Below are 22,106 nucleotides of genomic sequence, written 5' to 3' on the forward strand. Positions count from 1 at the left end.
GACATGAGTGGGATGGACAGCACTCTGAGGCTCCTTCCATTCTCTAAGTGCTCTGCCTTGGGCAAGTAATACAAGACAGGAAATTGGTCAAGGTGAGAAAGTATCATCAAGCAAAGATAGAGCTACTGGCTTCCAAAATGTGTTCAGCTATATGACCCATCCTTTTCTTTTTGTGGGAACCAGGAATCCTGCTCTACCAAAGGCAGAGGCATTAGGAAAACCCAGGGCTGTGGCAAGACAAACTTGCTGAGGGCTTCCTACCTTAAAGGAACCAAGAGACCAGTGGGAAGCAGGACCATCAGTGAACACAAAGCTGTACTAAGGGGAAATAGCAATGGAGCAGAAAGAACTAGCAGAGACTGGAAAAGGTGTGTAGAACCTCAAGAGAACACCTGGGTCAAGGAGAGGAGAACACAGATGGCTGTTATGGGACGGTGACAGGAAGAGAGTAGATATCAGCAACAGCAGCAGTAGCGCTCGGGGAAATGTAACAATCAGATCTCTTATTGGGGTGACAGCATCTCAAGGTATGTTCAGCTACAACCTTCCCTAAAACTCTATGGCTAGGGTGGAGGATATGACATTCTCTGATCATCACAGCCCAATGTTTGTAGAGCAAGTATATTATAGCAAGTCAGAATATTAAGCAGCCTCACCTAGCCCAGGCTGTACATGATACATAAAGAAAACACAAAAGGAGGCAGGTGGATCTCTGAGTTCGTGGTCAGTTTGGTCTATAGAGCAAGTTCTGGGACAGCCAGGGTTACAAAGAAAAACCATCTCAAACAAACAAAAAGAAAGCATAGGGGGGCTGGAGAGATGGCTCAGCAGTTAAGAGCACTGACTGCTCTTCCAGAGGTCCTGAGTTCAATTCCCAGCAACCACATGGTGGCTCACAACCATCTATAACGAGATCTGGTGCCCTCTTCTGGCCTGCAGTCATATATGCTGTATACACAATAAATAAATAAATCTTTAAAAAAAAAAAAAAAAGAAAGAAAGCATAAAAGTCCTTCCAGTACAAATTCAGATGCTAGGTTGTCTGTCCAAACTATCTCAGATGAACCAGTCCAGAAGCCAGAGTGGTAGCTAGAAACCCACGGAAGATGCAAGGTACAGAAACTGAAAGCTTGGGATGAACATTCACTAATAACAAAAATGCCTGTTTCTGGGACCTAATGTACTCACCAGTTTCATTCTCCCTATGTAAACAATTATACACCACTCCATATTTGTGACTATCTTGACAGATTAAAGCCCAGTAGACACACAAGCTACAGTTACTACACATTTTCTCAATGACTTTGAACAGAGCAGGGAATAAAACGAAGGATACCCAGCAGCCCTGAAACCACTCCAAGACTAGAGTAGCTTGGTATTACTAAGACCATGCTTGCCAGGCTATGGGACACAAGTTTCCTAAACACCCAAAATTTTGTACAGTAGAAGGGGAAAATGAAGTGGCTCCTTTTCTATATAACTTTTCCAAGTAAATTCCACTCCTGCAGCACAGCCTAATTAAGAAATCTAAGTTGGTCTCAATATAGCTTATTAAAAATTGTTTTTGTGTTTATGTGCCTGTGTGAGTATATGCCTATGGGGAGGGAGTGGGTGTGCACATCTGTATGCACACTCGGATACCAGAAGAGGACATCAGCAGTCTTCCTTTTATCATTCACCTATTTCCTTGAGAAGGAGTCTCTCTCAGAACCTGGGGCTCATGTTTTCTTAGTTAGGCAAGAAGCTAGCAAGGACTAGTTATCTTGGTGTCTTTATTCCCCTCAGAATTGGGGTTCTAAGCATGTGCAGGATGCCTCGTTTATTATGTGGATTCTGAGATCCAATTCTAGTCCTTCCTCATGAGGCACAGAAAGCACTTAGTCACTTCTCCAGTCCCTCAGTATCTCTTAAAAGAAGTGAGCAGGGGAAAACTTTGTGTCCCCTTTCTAACTACTTATAGCCTTCTGATATGGGAACACTGAGAGAAAAAGAATACAAAGCATGTCGGGCGGTAGTGGCGCACGCCTTTAATCCCAGCACTCGGGAGGCAGAATCACAGAATCTCTGTGAGTTCAAGGCCAGCCTGGTCTACAAAGCAAGATCCAGGACAGGCACCAAAACACCACAGAGAAACCTTGTCTTGAAAAACATAAAAAAAAAAAAAAAAAAAAAAAAGAACACAAAGCACAAAGATTCTACAAACACAACTTCCTTCCAGACAGGAAACTTCTGAATGCTACTTTCAGAAACACTGGCACAGAACCTCCCACACTGCCTCAAGTAGACCCTCTTTGAGAGTAGGCATCTCATCTAAGTTGAGCTTGTTATCAAGTCAATGCCTAAAAGAACTCATCTCTAGAGGGGCATGTGGCAGATAGCTTGATGGTCATACCATGAGTGAAAATGGCACGCTTGGACAGCTTCACCCACTAAGAGGAGAATGGCAGGTGCTACACACACACACACACACACACACACACACACACACACACACACACACACACACACACACAACCCCCACATACCCTTAAACAAGACACCAAAATGTAAAACAAAACAAAAAACCCTCTTCAGAAAAGTAGAGATTGTCAAGAGTAAGCAGCAGCAAGGTATCACGAGGATAGAAAAAAATCCAATGGGGTGAAGTTGGGGGGGTGGGGGTGGGGGAATCAAAAAAAGGAAAGTGGGACAATATAATGGTTTCTTTTTCTTCCCTCTTTAATAAAGAAAGTAGTTCAAGATAGCATTTTTCAGGTAACTGATTTGATTTTTGCAATTTCAAATGGCAAGGATATTAAATGTGGATCCTGTGGGCAAATACTACCCAGGCTTCTCAAGAAACTGTGAGGGAGAGAGAGAAGGAAGGGACTTAAGGTCCAAGTCTGAAAGCACGCTGCCACTTGGTGGACCTATCAAAGAACTACAGCATTCAGACTACTTGGGTCTGAGTGGCTGCAGACCAGGCAGGACACAAAAAAACTTCAGCTACAAAATGCTATGGAATAATGCTTTTGTACACTGGTTTAATAAAATGCTGATTGGCTAGTAGTTAGGCAGGAAGTATAGGCGGTATAAGCAGGTAAGGAGAATTCTGGGAGAAGGAAGGATGAGTCAGGAGATGCCAGCCTGCTGTCCAGGGAGCAGCATGTAATGGCACACAGGCAAAAAGCCACAGAACACGTGGCAACATTAACAAAAAATGGGCTGAGTTTTAAGTGTAAGAGCTAGTCAGTGGTAGCCTGAGCTAATGGTCCAACAGTTTTAATTAATATAAGACTCTGTGTGTTCACTTGGGTCTGAGAGGCTACAGATCAGGCGGGACACAAAAAAACTTCAGCTACACTGCAGTCAGCAGGATAGGGTGGCACATATCTTTAATCCCAGCACTCAAGAAGGACAAGGTAGGGCTACCCAGAGATACACAGTAAGATTATCTCTAATAAATAAAGCATTTTTAAAAGAATTGTAGTACAACTAAAAAAGCCTGAATTCCATAAGGGATTAATAACAAACTGGAGAGGGAACACTAGACCCCGGTGCAAGTCAGAAGACAATAACTTCCTAGGCGCTGGCAAGATGGCTCAATAGTTAGGAGCACTGGATGTTCCTAAGGTGACTGACAGCTCACAACTCCATTCTAGTGGTTCTGCTAACCTTTTCTGGCCTGCACAGGGACCAGGCAGAGACATAAAGTCAAAACACCCATACACATAAATGTAAAACAAGTCAAACCAAAACAAACAAACAAAAAAATCCTTCTAGCCTGAGCATGCATTTGAATCTGAGAGCCAGGTCAACACTAAACAATCCTATCAAGCTACTCTTGAATCTGACAAGTTCTCTGAACCGAAGGCAACCAACCCATCATCAGAGGCCAAATGACAGAAGTGTCTTAACTCTGGTGAAAGGAAAACATGCTATCATGTGGCATATAAGTGAAGCCAACCAAAGTAGGGAGGCAGGGAATCACTGGGGATTGAGTGGCCTCTGTGTGACCAAGACCAATGGATCACCAAGTTTTGCAAATCCTCATCTCTGTCCTGAGACTACTATGTAAGGAAGCCTTGGAATCCACAATCAACGTATTTGGGCCTCTTAACAGCACGTTGCTCAGCCTATAGACTACCAAACTGAGAGCAATAGCAACCCATGCACAAAGGAAGAAATGGCTGGGAATTACAATCTTATGTTTCCTTAAAGGTAGGTCTGGGGGCTGGAGAGATGACTAGGTGGTTAGAGCACTTGCACCTTACAGGTCTCAAGTTCAGTTCCCAGCACCCACGTCAGGCTGTTCACAACTCCCTTTAACTCCAAATCCAAGGCATCTGGTGTCCTCTTCTGGCCTCTGTGGGTACCCATAAACATACCATACACAGACACATAAATAAAAATCATAAGGTATTAAATATTACCTTTATTCTCCAATTTTAACCACCACTAACCCACTTAAAGCCTTCTCCAGGTTGCTGAGGAAAGAGAGAGAGAGAGAAGAAGGAAAAGCCAGCTGTGGTAGTCCCAGCACAGGAGAGGCTGATACAAGAGGATTATTACTGAAAAGTGGAGAAACAGTTCACACACTCATGCTGTTCCATTCGTGTACTCTGCAGGATTCTAAAGGACAGAGCCTGGGGATTACATCCACTAGGATCCATGATCACACAGACCAACACATCAACAGCCACTTCCCAACTCAAAGGCAAATGAAGGCTTCCAAAGCTGGTGGGAAAATATACCACTACTCTGGCTCACATATGAATACAACCGTGGCATGCTGTCTACAGCTGGTGGAGTGCTCCTGCCTACTTAAGACAGGTAAACCTCTTCTATTTTGAAGAGACTGGACAGGCTTTTTCAACAAGAGCAACAGAATATAGGTGAAGGAGAAGGGAGAGAAGACTTTCAGTGGAACACAAAACCAGATACCCTATTTTGGTTTTAACAACTCTGACTTTAAATGTGTGTATCCATTAAAATGTTACATATGCTGTTCGGAGGAGTCTGGTCTATATTGAGTTCTAGGACAGCCAGGCCTACATAAGAGAGACCCTGTCTCCAAAAAACAACAACAACAAACAAAAATCAACAAAGGAAACAATAAAGAAACCTCTTCCCATGTCCCACAGCATTATTATGAGTGAAGTAACAGAATTACAACTTCCTAGGCCCATATAAGGTATGGCCTACCCTTCTTAGAGGCTCACCTGGAGTTTTCGAGCCATGGCTACCACTTCATGGTCAGGGGGGTTGTACTTGTAGCAGTTGGAGAACATCAATCGGACATCAGCACCAAAATCCTGGGCATCTCTGTATTCACGGGACTCTAGTTTAGACTAGAAATACAAGACAGGTCCTAGTTAGTCAGGTAGGTGTGTGTGTGTGTGTGTGTGTGAGAGAGAGAGAGAGAGAGAGAGAGAGAGAGAGAGAGAGAGAGAGAGAGAGAGAGAGAGAGAGAGAGCGCGCGCGAGCGAGAGAGCGCGCAAGCGCAGTGATGTTTGTGAAACAAAATGATCTCTTAGTGGCTCTCAGTTTGATCCAGGCTAGGGGACACAGAAGACAATAAATAGGTCATCAATCCAGTTCTCAAGACTGCCAAGCCTCGGGGCTGGGAATTGACCTGTTAGCACCAAGCTTACCTACTAAGGTCACTAAGGTCTAAAGGGAAACTGAAAACACAGAACCCCAGAAGAGATTGTGCCAGAGCTGATGAGAAGATTAACAAAAAAAAAAAAAGAAGCCTGGATCCAGTTCTGATTTTGCATGTACTTGTATTGAGGGTACAGAATAGAAATTGGTTCATTGTCTCCTGCTTGAGCAATGTTATTCTACTTCCAGGAGAAAAATCACAGCTGTTAAAAAAGAAAAGAAAAAGTGGACAGTGCTGTGTCTCCTATAGAAGACAGTAAAGCCTTCCCCATCCCACTGCACCCGGAGCACCCAAAGTCTCCTCAGTCTATCTGCCAGATGCAAGGTGCACAAGGGCACTGAGAGTCTCAGAGTCTCATCTTACATCTCCTTACACAAAGAATAGAGGCAGAACCATTACCTAAATCAAACACCCAAGTAACCAAGGTTAGTGTGTGTTTCAACAATGCCCTGCAGTTTGGCACCCAGATTTAATGGGTTGGTCTAGGAGAAATCTTGTCTCTGCCCACAATCCCAGGGGCCTGTGGCTAACCTTGATTGTGCTCATGTCCATAGGATGTTTAATGATGTCACAGTAGTCATGCAGACCCAGTGCTTCCACATCCACAGGCTTGTAGAAGGGCCAGGCATAGGCAGCGTGTTTCTTGGCGAACATCTCCTTGAGGATGCCACTGCAGCACTTTAGCTGCTCAGAGATCTTGCTGCTCTTCTCTGGTGCTGGGTGCTGCTGTGAGTCCGGCACATCCTTCTTTGGGGGCTTCACAGGTCTGCTACTCTCCCGTCGAGGACCCAGCTTGGCGGTCTTAGGCTCTGGGGCCAGTGAGGGCGGCTCATGAATGGGGTCGATGGTGGTGGGGGTGGTGGTATCTGCTTTCCTCTTCACCCCTTTCTTTGTCTGCCATGAGCACAGGCACAAAAGGCTCAGTCAGAGGCTCAGGCCGGTAACAGCTGCTCTTCAGGAGCATCTCAGAAACCCAGCCCTGACTAGGATCTCAAAACAGGCCCAAAACAGAGACCCTGTCATACCACCGTTTACCACAGCTGGGATAGAACCAGCCAGCAACAGAAAAGCACAAAACTGAATATTTGCTCCCTTAGAGGCCAGAGAAGCTACTGAAGAGGTTTCCTGTTTAATACCAGGGCCTTGACCACAGAGGCCATAGAAGGAACAACCGAAAAAGAAGATACCCCTCTCCTCCAAGCCCGTCCCTGGTGGCAGCAGTCCACCAATACCCAGGATGCTTACCTTCACAGGCTGTGGGGTGGCTGCAATGATGGAAGGGTGACTCTGAACAGGCTGTGGAGCTGGAACAGGTGGGGGCGGTGGCTGGGGGGGTACTGGTTGAGGCGTCTGAAGTGGCTGGGGGGGCACCACTGTCACGATAGGAGGCTGGACAATGAGGTCTGGGGTGACAGCAGGAAAGGGGTGAGTTGTGGCCTGCACAGATGGAGGAGGGTTCGGCTGAGGTGTCTGGGTCTGCGGAGGAGTTGATGCTTGAGTTGTGTTTGGTACCGTGGATACACCAGGTTTTGCTGTCCCTACCAATCATGAAAAGAATAGGAGGTTAAAATGGTATGCTGGCATACATTGGCTGACCCTTACAAAACACCCATAGAGATTTGTGTGGTACATCTGCTTTAGTGAGAAGACCATCCTGAACATTTCCAGACACCACTGTATGCCAAACATAACCTTGTGTCCCCAGGGTTGGGAAGGCAGCAGCACATCAGAAACCTCATTTCCTGAGGTGTCCTGGAGGCAACTCCTCACTCAGACACAGACTTTCATAAGAAGGGAACCCCAGGCTGAAAAAGTAGAAAACTTATATGCTGCGTGTTAGCACCAGGGCTGCACATGGAAATCAGAAAAATGTTCCTTGAGAATCCAAACAGAGCTTTCTTCATTCCCAGAAGTGTTCCCTTCAGAGTGCTTTTGGCAGAATCCAGCAGCAGCCATCCTTGCAAGGCTTCTGAAAACTAGCATGAGCTCAACTCTCAGAGCCACTGGGGACTAGTACACAGTTGCTGCCTCTTGTGACTACCCAGGTTGTTTCCCTGCAGTTGTACCACACATAAGTCCCAACACAAAATACACACAGCACACCAAATCAGTATTACAAAGGATGACAACCTCAGCTCAAATATGAGCTGACAGGACCAGGAACCATACTGCCATATCCTTTGCACATACAGTGGATGCCATGCAAAGGGAACAGACCCAACACCCTATAAAAGCAAGTCTTCAAAGCCTGTAATCACAGCAGTGAGGAGGGCAAGGTACAAGGATTGAGGGTTTGGGGCAGCCTGGGATATATAAATACAGATCCTGTCTTAGAAGAAAGGGAAGAAGTGGAGAAAGGGACAGGAAAGAAAAAAAAAAAAAGTACTCTGCAGCCATAGGCTGTCTTAGAGCAGTGTCCAGTACCACATGAAGAGCAATGGAGAAGTTATATTGAGTTTTCCAATTTTCTTTATCTAGTCACCAAGCCTGGACCTCATCCAGGACTTGTAGAGAAGACATTTCCATGCTTGCCCTATCAATAATCCTAACTGTTGGTCCTGGAAAGTGAGGAGTAGATTGTGACTGCATGGATAAGGGATGTGACTTAATATGCCAAAGGAGTGACCTGGTTTTGAGTAGTAGTGCACATTTGTAACACCAATACTCAAGAGGCATGAAGACTTGAACCTGAGTTAACACAGAGACCTAAAAGGATGGGGAGGGCAAGAGGGAGAAAAGAGGTGGGGAGCATCCATGTGAGTGACTAGTTTTCTTTGGTTATTTCAAGAGCTAAAATGGATTTAGTGGTCCCCTGTGTCTTTGCAAGGTGGGAGGCCAGGCTAAATAAAAGCATCTCACATCCAGGAGCTACCTGAAGACTGTCAACTTTTGCATCTCAGAGCCATAAACAACATAAACATAGAGGCAGAATGTGCAGATAGAAACAAGGAACAAGTTATTGGCTTCAGATGACCGAGCATCAGAGGTGAACATGACTAGCACAGTTCATTAAAGCAATTCAGTTTTAGGATTGAGACACTAGTTACGATAGCTTCTGGTCAGATTAATTTCCTTATTCTAAAATGGAAAAGCAGGGCTAGAAATGAAATTCAATAGTTAAGTGCTTGTCTAACAATGTGGGTAGTGCTGATTTGAGTCTTAGAGCCACAAAATAAATAATAAAATTAAGATAGAAAAGCAAAAAAAAAAAAAAAAAGAAAATCTACATACAGCACTAAAAAGTCTTTTTACCTAAATCCATGAACCACCGACTGCCCAATTACTTCTGCCAAGGTGGGATTTCAGATCTGTAGAAGCCCTGGGAGCCTGGGAGCATAGGCAATACTAAACCTAATCCCATGCTGTACAAACAACAGCACTGTAATATTTGCTGTCACCACTTAATGTCCCTATAATCGCTGGTACTCTTCTAAACTTGGAAAACAAAGATAAGGGAGAAACACAGCTGATTTATTTGCTATTTCAAATACTCTACCTGTTTCTTTCCTCCCTCGTCCTCTTCCTTTTGTCTGGACTATCATGATCTCAGTTTCTTCTGTGGGCAGTTCATTGATTTTTTGCAAGAAGAGCTTCTCCAGAGCTTCTGCCATTAAGACGATGTCATCTCCAGGCTGGATGAGGAAACAGGTGGGGTAGAGCTGGAAGGCCCACTCTTCCCATCTTTGTGGACAGGACACCAAGGCCACCCCCATGCCCCAATACTTGGAGCATTGTATCCAGGCTCCTTCCATGATCTGGACTCCAAGGGGCCACAATGGTTATGCTACTAGGTATCCCTAACAAAACCTGTCCACTTGTACCTCCCTTTCAGTTTTAAGCTCCAAGAAACCATCCTTGTGCCTTATGTACCTACCAACTCGGTCAATCTCTAACTGGAGGCCCTCCTTTACTTTTGGAGTTTCTTCAAATACAACTCAAATGAACTCACCAGAAACACTCAAATTATGCAGCATTTCTTGTGATGAATATTTTAGAGCTCCAACAGTGCTCCCCAATATACCCCAGAGGTAGTTCAGTGGGGTCTGGATGAAGCCCTTATCATAATGCCTTATTGATTCCCCACTCTATCACCATGTCCAGAACATGCTGTCCCCATTCAGCTCTAAACTGAGGGCCTAGTCTGTACATTTTGCTTTCACCTAAGTGGTGAGAACTACGGCTTTACAAAACACAGTAAACTTCAAGAAACTCACCTACCCATCTCTTCTGGGCAATTTTACCCACTACACGAGCAGAGGTCAAAAGCTGAGTTCTGTATAGTGTCTCCCTCCAGAGTCGTTCTATTTGAAAGGGTTGGTTTTAATCACATCTGTGGTCTGAACTGTAAACAAATGATCTGGCTTCATGGCACAGCCGAGCCGAAAGGTTTGGCTACGGGGTTAGGAAGTGACCCTTGGGTCTGTATGTATGGCCATGTCCACAGTTCCAGGAGACTGTGACCCACAGAACAGTGGAGTCTGCAACTAGCCCCACTGTACCCTCTCACATCAAGGTTTGTGCCTGAGCACACCTCTGCAAGACTCTAGTTGCACAGGTTCTTTCACCTAACAATTTACACAATCCCGATGGACCATCTGGTGTCATCTGTCCTCATATGTTCTCTACCAGACATGCTCAAGAACTAAAATACAATTCCCAGAGAGTACTAGAGGCAGGTGCTACAGGTGAACAAGGACAGTACCCTCCTCCCCACGAGAGAAACACCCAGCCCTAGGCAAAATTACAGGTCCCATCACCCTACCTCTGCAAGTTTCTTACTACCATACTTACAGCCCAGCTGCTCCCAGCAACCCTGCCCCTAGGCTCCTGACAAGAACCCCATTTTTACTTCCTCTTCTTCCCAAGTAGGACTGGACCCCTGCCCCCCACATCTCACCTTGTTGTAGATATAACAATTTGTAAACATAGTGTTGAAGTCCTGGATACATTCCTGAGCATTCCAGTAATAGTTGTTTTCCAAGCGCTTCTTTATTGTTCCCATATCCATGGGTGTTTTAATGATCTTATAGTAATCCTGAGGAGCAGAGAGATCAAAGAAGGCCAGAGTCACCTGAGAAGTCATGCTGGACTAGCTGCCTGTGCTTCAGCCCCTCTCTCCAGTCAATCAAATATTTCCTCAATGGTGTCAGTAAGGAATTGAAGGCAAAGGTGGGCAAAAGGACAAATTCCTAAACACTAGATGGCAAATGTACAAGCTAACAGGCTGTCTTCATAGGAAAAACAAATGCAAATACTTTCTTTAAAAAAAATTAAAAGAAAAAAAAGTAATTTTGTATACACAATATATTTGATCATATTTGCCCTCACCCCCCTAACCCCCTCACCCAGGCCTCCTCCTCGTCCTTTTTAAATATTCCTCTAAGTCAAATCAGTGCTGCCTGTGTGCACGTGGGTAGGACAGTCAGGAACATCAACAACTTCCCAATGGACACACCCCAAAGAAAACTGACTCCTTCCCAGAAACCATCAACTGTCATTAGCTCCTCAGGCAGAGGAGGGGCTTTATAAGCTCCCCTTTTCTTTTAGGAGGGTGTTAAAATAGCCTTTCATTCTAAATGAATATCAGGGAAATCACCATCTTTTAAAAAGTCGTTCTTGGGGATTGAGGGACAAAGGACAGCATCAAAGTGGGCAATAAGGTTTTGAGTTGTGCTGACACCCATAAAGAAAGAAAAAGCCACTATTACCCATGTAAGAGGAGGGACACAGAGGTGCCTTGCTCTGGTAAGGGCTGCATGTGCACACCCAAACCAAAAGGCAACTCAAAATCTGACCTTCAAACCTGTATCATGCTGTCGCCTCCCTTCCAAAGAAAACTAATGACAAAAAAAATATTAACCCCTGTGGAAATCTAGACAGATTTTGTTCTGTGACCTTCATTGCAGACTGCAGCAAGTCACTCAAGGGCAATAAGACAACAGTAAAGGGCAAACAGAAGAGCAGTGGGATGAAAGAAAATTTGGAGAAAAGGACTGAGAGCTAAGGCAGTGGCTTTAAGATAGGACAAGAGGTCAAAATGCATGTGAAGGCATGAGGCCCCAGAAAATACACCTTAAGGTGGCTCTTTAATAGCTCCAGAAGAGTATGAGCTCTTAGGACACCAGCTGGTCAGCTCCCAGGTCTACTTAGAGTTAGGGTTTTGAGATGCAGCCTTTCTCTGAAGACATCAAATCAGCGGGATTCTAGAACTTAGGAGGTAAGGGTAGGAGGATATGGAGTTCAAAGGCCAGCCTAGATAGAACAGGTAACAAGTTCAAGGCCACTCTGGGACACACATGTCCCTTTATTTGTAAAAAGGCTACTAAAGGTGACATCCAAATTAGCAAAGTGGTAGGATTCACACCATCCAAGAAAGGGAAATAAATTCTGGCACACCTTCAGGTGTTTCAGCCTCTACACTTGACAAATTTTTAACAGTCAAGCCTCACCTACTAGATATACTTACTGGTCAGAATATCCCTGTAACCTCTAATCTCACCTAAAGGCCCCTAGCAATCCCCTGCCTCAGTCTTTGCCTCTGCCCCTCTTGTTTCCCCTTATGATAAATTGACCTTCTATTCTAGCCTGGACATACTTTTTCCTCAAAGCCAAGTTTCTTCAAATAGCGGTTTCATATCCTAACTATTTCATTCAGACAGTCACATCTGTACCACATCTTTCTAAGGCTTAATGATCTTCTATTGGCCAGCAGGATGGTAGTGTTCTCTGATATAAAAATCTGGGGACTGCTGTTTGCTGGTGACACTTTGGACTCCTCGATAAGGCCTCTTTTCTCCTCTTCTCATGAAAGTTTAGAAATCTGCATTCCACCTCCAGCAGTTCCTTCTATGTCGATGTGATGATTTGAATGAGAATAGTTCCCATAGGCTCATATAATGGAATGCTTGGTCCCTAACTGGCAGATTGCTTAGGAAGTGACCTTGTTGGAGAAGGTGTGTAACTGGGGGTGGTGAACTTTGAGGTTTCAACAGCATACACCAGACCTGGAGTGTCTGTCTTTGTTGTCCCGTGTGTTATGTCTAAGCCAGTTAGCGTCCCCCTTTTCTTTTCCTATTTGATTTTCAGGATGGCTGCAAGCATATACTGAAAGGCCACTGTGGATACTGGTGTTCAGAGTCCTTACCATGACTCCAAACCCACTTCCACCCTTCTGCAGAATCTGCCTTCACTGGGAGACTGGGGGTGGTGGTAGTACAGGCCCTGCCCAGCTACTCACAGGGAGGTTCAGCTTGACGGCATCCACAGGCTGCTGGAAAGGCCACGCAAACTGGTGTTTCCATAGTGTCTTGAGCACCACTCTGAGCAGATATTGCAGTTGATTGGTCTGCCTCTTGGGCTTATTAGGGTTGGAAGTCTCTGGGGGTGGAGGATTGGTGCTGGCTGCATTTGCTGGCTGGGGTTGGGCCTGGGCCTGCGTTGTAGACATTTGGGAGGTTTCTAGTCCATCCCCCATTACTGGCAGATTTCTCAATCTTGTCCCAGGGCCGCTCTCCGTAGACATGCTAATGATCCCATCACATTCTTCACCAGGCACTCTACACAGAAAGAAAAAAAGTCCCATCAGAGACCAAGACAGCACATGGACCACACTAGAAATGACAAATGACCCTGGCTACAGACTCCAAAGATTGTGCTCCATTGGCACTAACTGATCAGAATGGCTGGGAGAGCTACTCCATGACCCAACTAAAAGGGCTCTAGTGCCTGTCTCTTCTAAGACTGGTCATCTAGGTGGGCTTGGTGATAAGGGCCTGTAATCCTAGTTACTGGTGGCTGAGGAAGGTGCTTTGCCAGGTTTAAGATCTATCTGGACAACTCAGTCAGATTCTTCGTCAAAAAAAAAAAAAAAAAAAAGGAGACTCGGTGGATATAGCTAGCATACACAATCCCAGCACCACAAAAATACTTGCCATCTAGCATAGGAGATAGGTATAACCTATCAACAACTAGGAGATGTTGTGGATATTACTCTGTATAAATAAAATGTTGATGGCCAGTAGCTAGGCAGGAAGCATAGGTGGGACAAACAAAAGAGAATTGTGGGAAGTGGAAGGCTAAGGCAAGGAGACGCTGCCAGCCGCCACCATGACAAGCAACATGTAAAGATACAGGTAAACCACAAGCCATGTGGCAACTTATAGATTAATAAAAATAGGTTAATTTAAGACAGAAGAACTAGACAGCAAGAAGTCTGCCACAGCCATACAGTTTGTAAGCAATATAAGTCTCTGTGTGTTTACTCGGTTGGGTCTAAGTGGCGGCAGGACTGGTGGGTGAGAGAAATTTGTCCTGACCGTGGGCCAGGCATGACCAGGAAAACTCCAGCTACAAGCAGAGCACTCAGGAAGAGCTGATCAGGAACAGGTGAAACAGGTGAAGAAGGTATAACAACGCTGTTTCATAAACCTGCATGACCCTGTCCTCACTTGAAGACCTTTGGAGGATGCTGGTTGTATGACAGGGACAGGATAAGATATGTAAGCCCTTATTTATAACTTATGAAGCACAAAGTCAAATCAAGACTTCTATTTGGACCAGGGCTACAAAGGGGAAAGAACAGCAAGATAAGGCCTATTCACCTGGTTTTGGACAGGTTTTGACAGTTACTAAGAACATTTTCTGGGTAACTCAAATAATGCATGTTACTGAGAAAAGAAATCTCATAAAAGGTTACTGCTCGTTTCTTAAAAAGTTCATAGCTGTCTATCTAACTATCCCAATGAAATAAACTAAGGCTTATAAATAAATGAACCACAGCTCAAAGACTAGCAAGTTCCTCCTCTGATCCCCAGTCCACAGAGAATATTTTTAGGAAGTGGGAAGAGGGAGGGTGCTTCGTGGACATAAAACCTTGTCCTGGTATCTCTGGCACAGCATCAGAGATGGTGAAAGGGTACCAACAGCTGAAACTAAATGTGTAGCTGCCTCATAGAAGTCTGATGGGGCTGATAATAAAGACCAGCCAAGCAGCCTATGAAAAGCACCCCAAAAGTGAGTGATGGGTTCAGGACCAAAATGTGGTAATTCCCTTGAACAACTTCATTGGAGGCCAAGCATCATGGACTACAGTGGTTTCTTTCCTTTAAAATATTTTAGAAGAGGGAGGGAGGGAGGGAGGGAGGGACAGAGAGACTCCAATGAAACTAAAGAACAGACCTCCAGTTTGCCACAATCAAGTTTCTCCTAGAAAGCTTAGGATATGCCTATAATCCCAAAATTGGAGAGGCTGAGGCAAGATCATGAGTTCTAAGCCAACCTGAAACACACAACTGTCTCAAATAAATAAGCAAGCAAACAAAAACATACATGAACAAGCACACACACCCTCCCTCTCCTGATGATGTGTATTGAGCAAGTGCGCAAGAGCAGAGGGACAGGTTAACAGTCCAGGACTCTCATCCTCACCCACCACAACACTATTAATAATACCATTCCTGTATACAACTGTTGGAAATGAAAAGCTCTGGGAATTTCAAGAACCCACTCCTACTGCAGCGAGCCCTGCCCCCAAATAAAAACAAAACAAACATGATGAAAGGATGAACCTCTTATCCACCTGTGGGGAAGGGAAATGACTCCCCTATAGCACAGATGTGACCTATTCAGCCTCCCTTGGTAAATTCCCCCTTTAATGTCATCCTCACTGGGTCTTAATCATCATGCTCCACAACTTGACCTGTCACCTTCACATCTTTCACTTGCTATCTCTGCTAAAAGCACACACAGTGAGACAGGTCCCAACCTCCTAGCCAGCATCTGGTGCTTCCTTGATCTTCACCTGCTACTTCCCATGAGTGCACTGTCCGAAAGTCACTCTTTCCATTACAAAGATTGTTACTGTAGGGCTTCTGGCTCGGTCTCACGGCTCTAGGAAAGCAGCACTCATGTGGGCAGTGTGGTAACTATCCGACTGAGTCACTTACTCAGCCAGTGAGTCTCACTGGAGCTCCATGGCAGCCTGGGGTATTTAGCAATTGACATGACATTCCCTTTGAGTTGACAAAGTAACACTTCAGGCAATACCATGAAGAAGGGAAAAAAAAGTCTGGGCTGCTACTCCTGCCGTGGACTGGGAGAGAAGATACTGTACTGATGGCAAGGCATACCACGTGTTCCTACGGTGAGGTCTGCAGAGACGGGTCTTATCAGCACAGTGACAACAGAGGAACTGATCTAGACAAGAGACACAGCAGCATCTGTGAGGGTCAAACAGGAGGGTAGCTGAGCATCTGATAGTTAAGTCAACTGTTTTCAAGCCAACTTTTCCATCTAAGGGGTCAAAAAAAAAGTTGCTGTCGAGGAATAGTGAGAGAACTTCACTTATTATTTTCAATCCTAAATGCTTGCCCTGATTCTGAATCTGTTCCAGAAGAAATCCTATAATAACTTGTTTTGAGTTTAGAGACTTAATAAGGAAAAAGATGAAGCAGGGGTGGACAGTGGGGTGCTAATGCCAAGGTGCCCTAGGACTGGGGCACCTTGTTAAAGTGAGAGGGGCACTGTAAGCACTATTAACACAAAGCTCTAGTATATTCCTTTCAATGGGGCTGTTATTTCCAAAGCTTTCTATTATTGTAATAAGCAAGAATCACAGAAAAAAAAAATCCATATAGAAGGAGGAAGTGGTGTCCACACTGATTCTGAGAGGTTGTATTTACTGCATAACGCTTAAGAGAGACAGGCTGTGGTAAATTTTTTATGTTAATAAATAAAGTTTGCCTGGAGATCAGAGGAAATTGCAAGCTGTTTTAAGTAAACACAAAAGTCAGGCAATGGTAACACATGCCATTAATCTGATCACTTAGCAGGCAGCATGCCTGTGTGTTCAAGGCCATACTAGGGAACACAGCCAAGCAGGGTGACACACGCCTTTAATCCTAGTACCAACCATAGAGACCTGGAGGTCGGTACAGACAGGCAGTGACAAGGAAATGAGGTAGCTGGGCTAAGAGTCAGTAAGAGGGCAGAACAGCAAGACAATAAAAGCCTGGGTAGAAAGGAAGTTTTATTTATGTATATGAATGCTCTTTCTGCATGTACACCTTTATGTCAGAAGAGAGCATCAGATCTAACTATAAATGGATGGTGCACAATAATAATGCGGGTGCTGGGAATTGAACTCGAACTCAAGATCTTTAGAAGAGCAGCCAGAGCTCTTAACCACTGAGCCATCTCTCCAGATCCCGGCTCCATGTTTTTTATTTAATAAGATCGCTTAGAAATTCGGCTACAACAGACTGTCATTTGTAAGTAACTATATACACAAATAAAGAATTCTCCTTCCAAAAAATTTCATTTGTTTCAACAGCAACACAGCTGTTGGAGCATTAGCAGTTTCAGTTGTTTGTACCTACATAATAAACAAAACTGAGTGTTTCCTTTGACCTAGGTGCATGTAAAAAGGCAGAGAGTACCCTTACCTATTTTACACACACAGGTATGTTTGTGCTGGGTATGTCCATGTGTTTGAATGAGTGTAGGCCCTTGGCTGACTTTGAGAATTATCATTTTAATTGTTCTTCCATCTTAATTCATTGAGACAAGATCTTTCAATCAAGCATAGAGCTCACTGATAATGCTGGTCTTGCTAGCCAACTTGTCCCTGTAGCCACTGTGCCCATTTTGCATTTATGTGGGTTTCTGGGTATCTGAACTCTGGTCCTCATGCTTGGGTAGCAAGTACTTAACCTCTGAGCCAACCTTGAGATTTTTAAGGATGCTGTGAAAAGTTTGGAAACCTCTAGATTAATGAATATGGATAATATATATTAATATATATCCATTAACACAAACTGTATGTATGTAGGCATGTGTATATATAATTCCCAAAGTTTAGCAACTTCTGATTAAGTATGTCTTCTTCTCCTCAAGGACACCTCAAAAAAAAAAGGGGGGGGGTATTTATTATGTGCATGCAGTGTTGTGCCTGCAGGCCAGAAGAGGGCACCAGATCTCATGATAGATGATTGTGAGCCACCATGTGGTTGCTGAGAATTGAACTCAGGACCTCAGGAAGAGCAGCCAGTGCTCTTAACCACTGAGCCATCTCTCCAGCCCCCTCAAGGACATTCTTTGATACCATCTCCCCTCTTACCATTGTGATAAGACTATTTAAGAACAGCTGATAGCTCAGAGGTGGTGGTACATGCCTTTAATCTCAGCAATCAGGAGGAAGAGGCAGGGGAACCTCTGAGTTCTAGGACAGCCAGGGCTACACAGTGAAACCCTGTGAAGAAGAAAAGGGAAAGGGAAAAGGAAAGGAAGAAAAAAAAAAAGAAAGAACAGCTGATGCAGAATGTGTGTATGCCCATTGCCAAGACGTTTAGTAAACTGAGTGGGTGCGGCCAGCCACATTTTGTTTCTCTGGTTCCAGGCTCCCAGTCCACTGAAACCCCAGTAAGTCCTTAATTCTGTCCTATCCTGTCAGACTCACCTTCTTCCTGAAGGTACAACACATAGGTAGCAAAATGCCAGGGAGATAAGGAACAGTTATGAGTGCTAGTAAACTGAAAGCAGTCACTCTATCTGTAGATTACAGACTTGAGCTATACTAGTCTAATCCTCAGAAACCTTACAAGTCAAACATTGGCATCATCATCTTCAATGTAATTCCCATGACAACACAGCAAATGGAGGTCACGTGGAGGTGTGTACTTAGCGTGCTTTGATTTAGTTACCACAACAAGCATAGGAGCAAAAACCATGAGCTTCTGCCTTGGCTGACAGCACTTTATACCTCAGAAGACCTGCCCTCACTACAGAGGTATCCAAATATCACATGGTTCACGAGCTGGGGCTCAAGCCATATTTCTAGTAGTACTATTATTTCCAAATATTTTCAACCCCAATAAATAAATCAGAACTGAGACACCTTGCAGTAATTGGCCATCTGTTTACAAAGAGAGTTAAACATCATTATAGGCAAAATGTGAAGCACAATTCCCTGCTGAAGCTTGGGGTACAAGAAGAGGCCTGAAAGGGTATGGCTTAAACTTATTTCCTACTGGCCAATGAGGTTGGCCCCAGGCCCATAGGAAAAATACATTCAAATTCACACATATCCTTAAAACGTGGGAGAGCAGAGTACACAGTACTTGCATAAAGCATGTGGGACAATGATAGAGTCTACCACAGACCAAAACAGAGGTATGGGGCACTGATGCTGGCAAAAACAAATTTCAAAAAAATCAAACAAGGACGTTGCAGATAAATGGATGGAACTACAAAAGATCATAAAGTGAGGTAACCCAGATCCAGAAAGACAAATGTTTCGTCTTCTCTATCATTGGGAGCTCTTAGCCCAAATCTTCAGATGTACTCACATATCCTGGAGTAACTGCAAAAATCAGAAAAGTAAGAAAGGAACCACTGCCAGGGTAAGGGGGGGACGGGGGACAATAGAGAAGTGAATAGCAGGGTATAAGTGATCTGTGTGTAGGGGGTACTTAGGGAGAGAGGACAAAGAAAAATATAGAAGGAGCGTAAAATAACAGTAAGAATGAAAAAGTCATTCATTTATTCACTAAAAAACCTAACATTTACTACGTTTATGTATAAATACAAACATATGATATTTTCTCATTTGGGATCCCTCCTAGAGCCAAAGACAACCTAACAAAAGCTCCAACACTAGGCATGAGAAGCCCTCTTTTGAGTTATTTATTTGTTGGGGTAGTTTAAGAGACTCCCCAACATGCATGCTATTGCTATGCCTAGGCTGTTCTGGAGAGATGGAAGAAAGCCCCTATTGCTGAAGACATCATACACTTCAGACACAGGGCACACAGAGTGCCCTGAACTGGAACTGACCTGAATGCCGCCTCACTGAGAACTAGCTTTTCATGGTACCAGAAGGCACTGTGCGAGCTTCCACAGGGGAAGCAACCAACCAACAGCCCTACCTAGGTCTGACTCCTACAAAATACAACGATGATCAGCAGGCACAGCACAAATACCTGGTGGTAGCCAACAGCTCTCTAATTGCACTGAAGACCTGTTCAAGGGGAGGGAAATTATTCTTGGTACTAGAAACCTAGCCAACTACCGAGGGCTAGTGAAGTCATACATCTGAGAGAAGAACCTACATCCACCACTTTAACTAAACCCGCATAATCCCTAACTACATTCTAAATATTTGTCCTTATTCCCACCGGTGACTACGGTCCTTGCTTCTCATGAAGGAAACTTCTCTTTGCAACAGAGACCATTACAGAAAACCACAACCAATCAAAATGCAGACTATGGAGACCAGTTCCAATGAATACATCCAAAAACACTACTGTACTTTCTTAAACCACATGAAACACTGATGAAGAGGTGACAGAAAGATTGTAAGAGCTAGAGGATCAGGGAGCTTGATGTGAGACTGTCTCCTAGTAATGTCATAAACTATACCCATGTCTCACCATCAAAACAGCCTAAACAAGAGATGAACAAGGACAACAACATACATGCTAAGGTGGATGGGGGGAGGGGTCACAAAGCCTCAACCCCACACAAAGAACTATAAGCACTATGGAATGCTGATAGTGGGAGAAACAGGGAAAGTACACCAAATGGTCAGCCTTGAAAACATTAAAGTAACTTTACATATACTGAGCAGGTTTTATTTATATTTAAAAATACATATTTTAAAAGGCCATGAATTTGAAAGAGAGCAAGGAGGAGCTTATAGGAGGAACTAGAGAGAGAATGATGTAATCACATTACAATCTCAAAAAGAAAAAAATTAAACACACACATATTCTCATTACTAGTCAAGTTGCAGCACATCCTACCCTGTCCTAGGAATATCTTTGCTGAAATACTGGTTATCCAACAGTGAATGAGAAGGCCCACTCCTCTCCTGGTCCTAGAGCAGTGGCTACTTCACATTCATGATGACAGCACTGTTTAATTGTGCAATCTGTGTCAGTGGGGAAGTACAAACAGGATTACTTTTCCATCTGACTAGCTCTTGCAGCTGGTGAGAACAGCGCTTATATCATGAGCCAGACTGCACTGCCTGGAGCCAGGCCAGTGGCTATGTGCCGAGGCAGCTCTTAGAAGCCTTAATCCTTTTTTTGCTCAGTTTGTACATACCCCACCCCTCCTGTCTTGGACTTGCCAGGTTGGGGCCCATTACCTCAGACGCTACAGTATTGTATACCCTGAATCTTCTCTTGAACCAGAAGGTGAAGATAAGCCAGCATTTTTGCTAAGGGAATGCAAGATACACTCAAGTTCTGTCTCCCCCATTGGAAGGGACATGGGCCAACAAAGATCTTTCTTACAGCCAGGAAGACCAGAGGCCAGGCCAGGGCTGGCTACAACCACACCAATAGAATTCTAGTGCCTTTCCTTTACAAGAAAGCAATAGGCAGGGAGGACAGCTACACTGGGAGTATAAGAGAGCTGAATTTTTTCCTCTTCTCTGTAAAGGTTGCCAACAAGCTGGATAGACAAACAGTTTGTGTACCGTTTTTAAAAAAAAAAAAAAAAAAGGGAGGAGGAAGCAGCAGCAGCTATACTGTCACATACAGGTTCCATCATGGTGCTGAAAGCTTAATCTGGACAGAAAAATTCATGAATTTAAAATGTTTCTATAAGGAATATGCGGTGAAAATCAAACCAAGCACTGCTATGAACACAAGATTGCTGGGCTACCTCTACTCCTGTAAAGGAGCACAGAGTAAATACTGTCAGCTGATGGGCATAGGTCTTTCAAAATAATCCTTTCTTCTGTTACCACAATATGAAAGAAACCACAGACTGGCAAAAATTAAGTCCGGCCACAGAAGAATAAGCTCCAACTGGCCTGAGGGCTAGTTTGTAAACCCTGTTCCACAGAATTCTAGACTTTCTGAAGAAAAGGGGATCGAGAAATGTTACATAATAAAATAGTTTTTTAAAATAGTAAAAACTCAGATGATGTTAGGTTCAGATGTACACATAAACACATGCATGGACTACAGGGGGAAAGGTGGCTGCAGTGGCAGGTCTATGAATGACTATGCTTATTTACACTAAAAAGCCACCCACCCACAACCCACCATATATATAAACAGTCTAGTTTCTTTGTCATCCACTGCCTTTCACAAACACCCACTGGACTCCATAAAGTGTCTGCCTGTCAACACTACTACCATGAGTTCTTTGTTATGACGATAACTGGGGGTGGGGAGGGGAGACAGGGTCTCACTATGTAGCCCAGGCTGTCCTGGAACTCAGAGATCCACCTGCCTCTGCCTCCTGAATGCTAGGATTAAAAAAATGTGTCACTATGCCTGGTGTGAAGCTGATTTTAAAAACATGTTACATGAGCTGATTTCTAGACACTTAAAAAAAAAGATTTATTTTATGTGTATGTCTGCATCTAGGTATATGTATCATCTGTGTGCTGGTGCCTTTAAAGGCCCAAAGAGGGCATCAGATCCTATGGAACTAGAGTTATAAATGTTTG

At 44.1% G+C, this 22,106-nt stretch overlaps 1 protein-coding gene across 5 annotated transcripts in view; it reads right to left on the reverse strand.

Moving 5' to 3' along the window:
* Nucleotides 1-22,106, reverse strand: part of Brd4 (bromodomain containing 4) — an 80,572-nt gene that overhangs the window by 20,544 nt on the left and 37,922 nt on the right. For 4 of the 5 annotated variants that reach the window (XM_076558706.1, XM_042267319.2, XM_076558707.1 and 1 more), the window contains 6 exons: nucleotides 12,882-13,200; nucleotides 10,542-10,679; nucleotides 9,141-9,276; nucleotides 6,890-7,182; nucleotides 6,176-6,538; nucleotides 5,202-5,330 (listed from right to left, as the gene is read on the reverse strand). In XM_076558706.1, the coding sequence (XP_076414821.1) occupies nucleotides 5,202-5,330; nucleotides 6,176-6,538; nucleotides 6,890-7,182; nucleotides 9,141-9,276; nucleotides 10,542-10,679; nucleotides 12,882-13,166 (1,344 nt within the window). In that variant the 5' untranslated portion in view covers nucleotides 13,167-13,200. Of the gene's footprint in view, nucleotides 1-5,201; nucleotides 5,331-6,175; nucleotides 6,539-6,889; nucleotides 7,183-9,140; nucleotides 9,277-9,858; nucleotides 9,987-10,541; nucleotides 10,680-12,881; nucleotides 13,201-22,106 lie in introns of those variants that run through there. The other variant, XM_016009570.3, reaches the window with a different exon arrangement.

Source organism: Peromyscus maniculatus, chromosome 22, assembly GCF_049852395.1.
Source record: "Peromyscus maniculatus bairdii isolate BWxNUB_F1_BW_parent chromosome 22, HU_Pman_BW_mat_3.1, whole genome shotgun sequence".
Classification (NCBI taxonomy): Eukaryota; Metazoa; Chordata; class Mammalia; order Rodentia; family Cricetidae; genus Peromyscus; species Peromyscus maniculatus.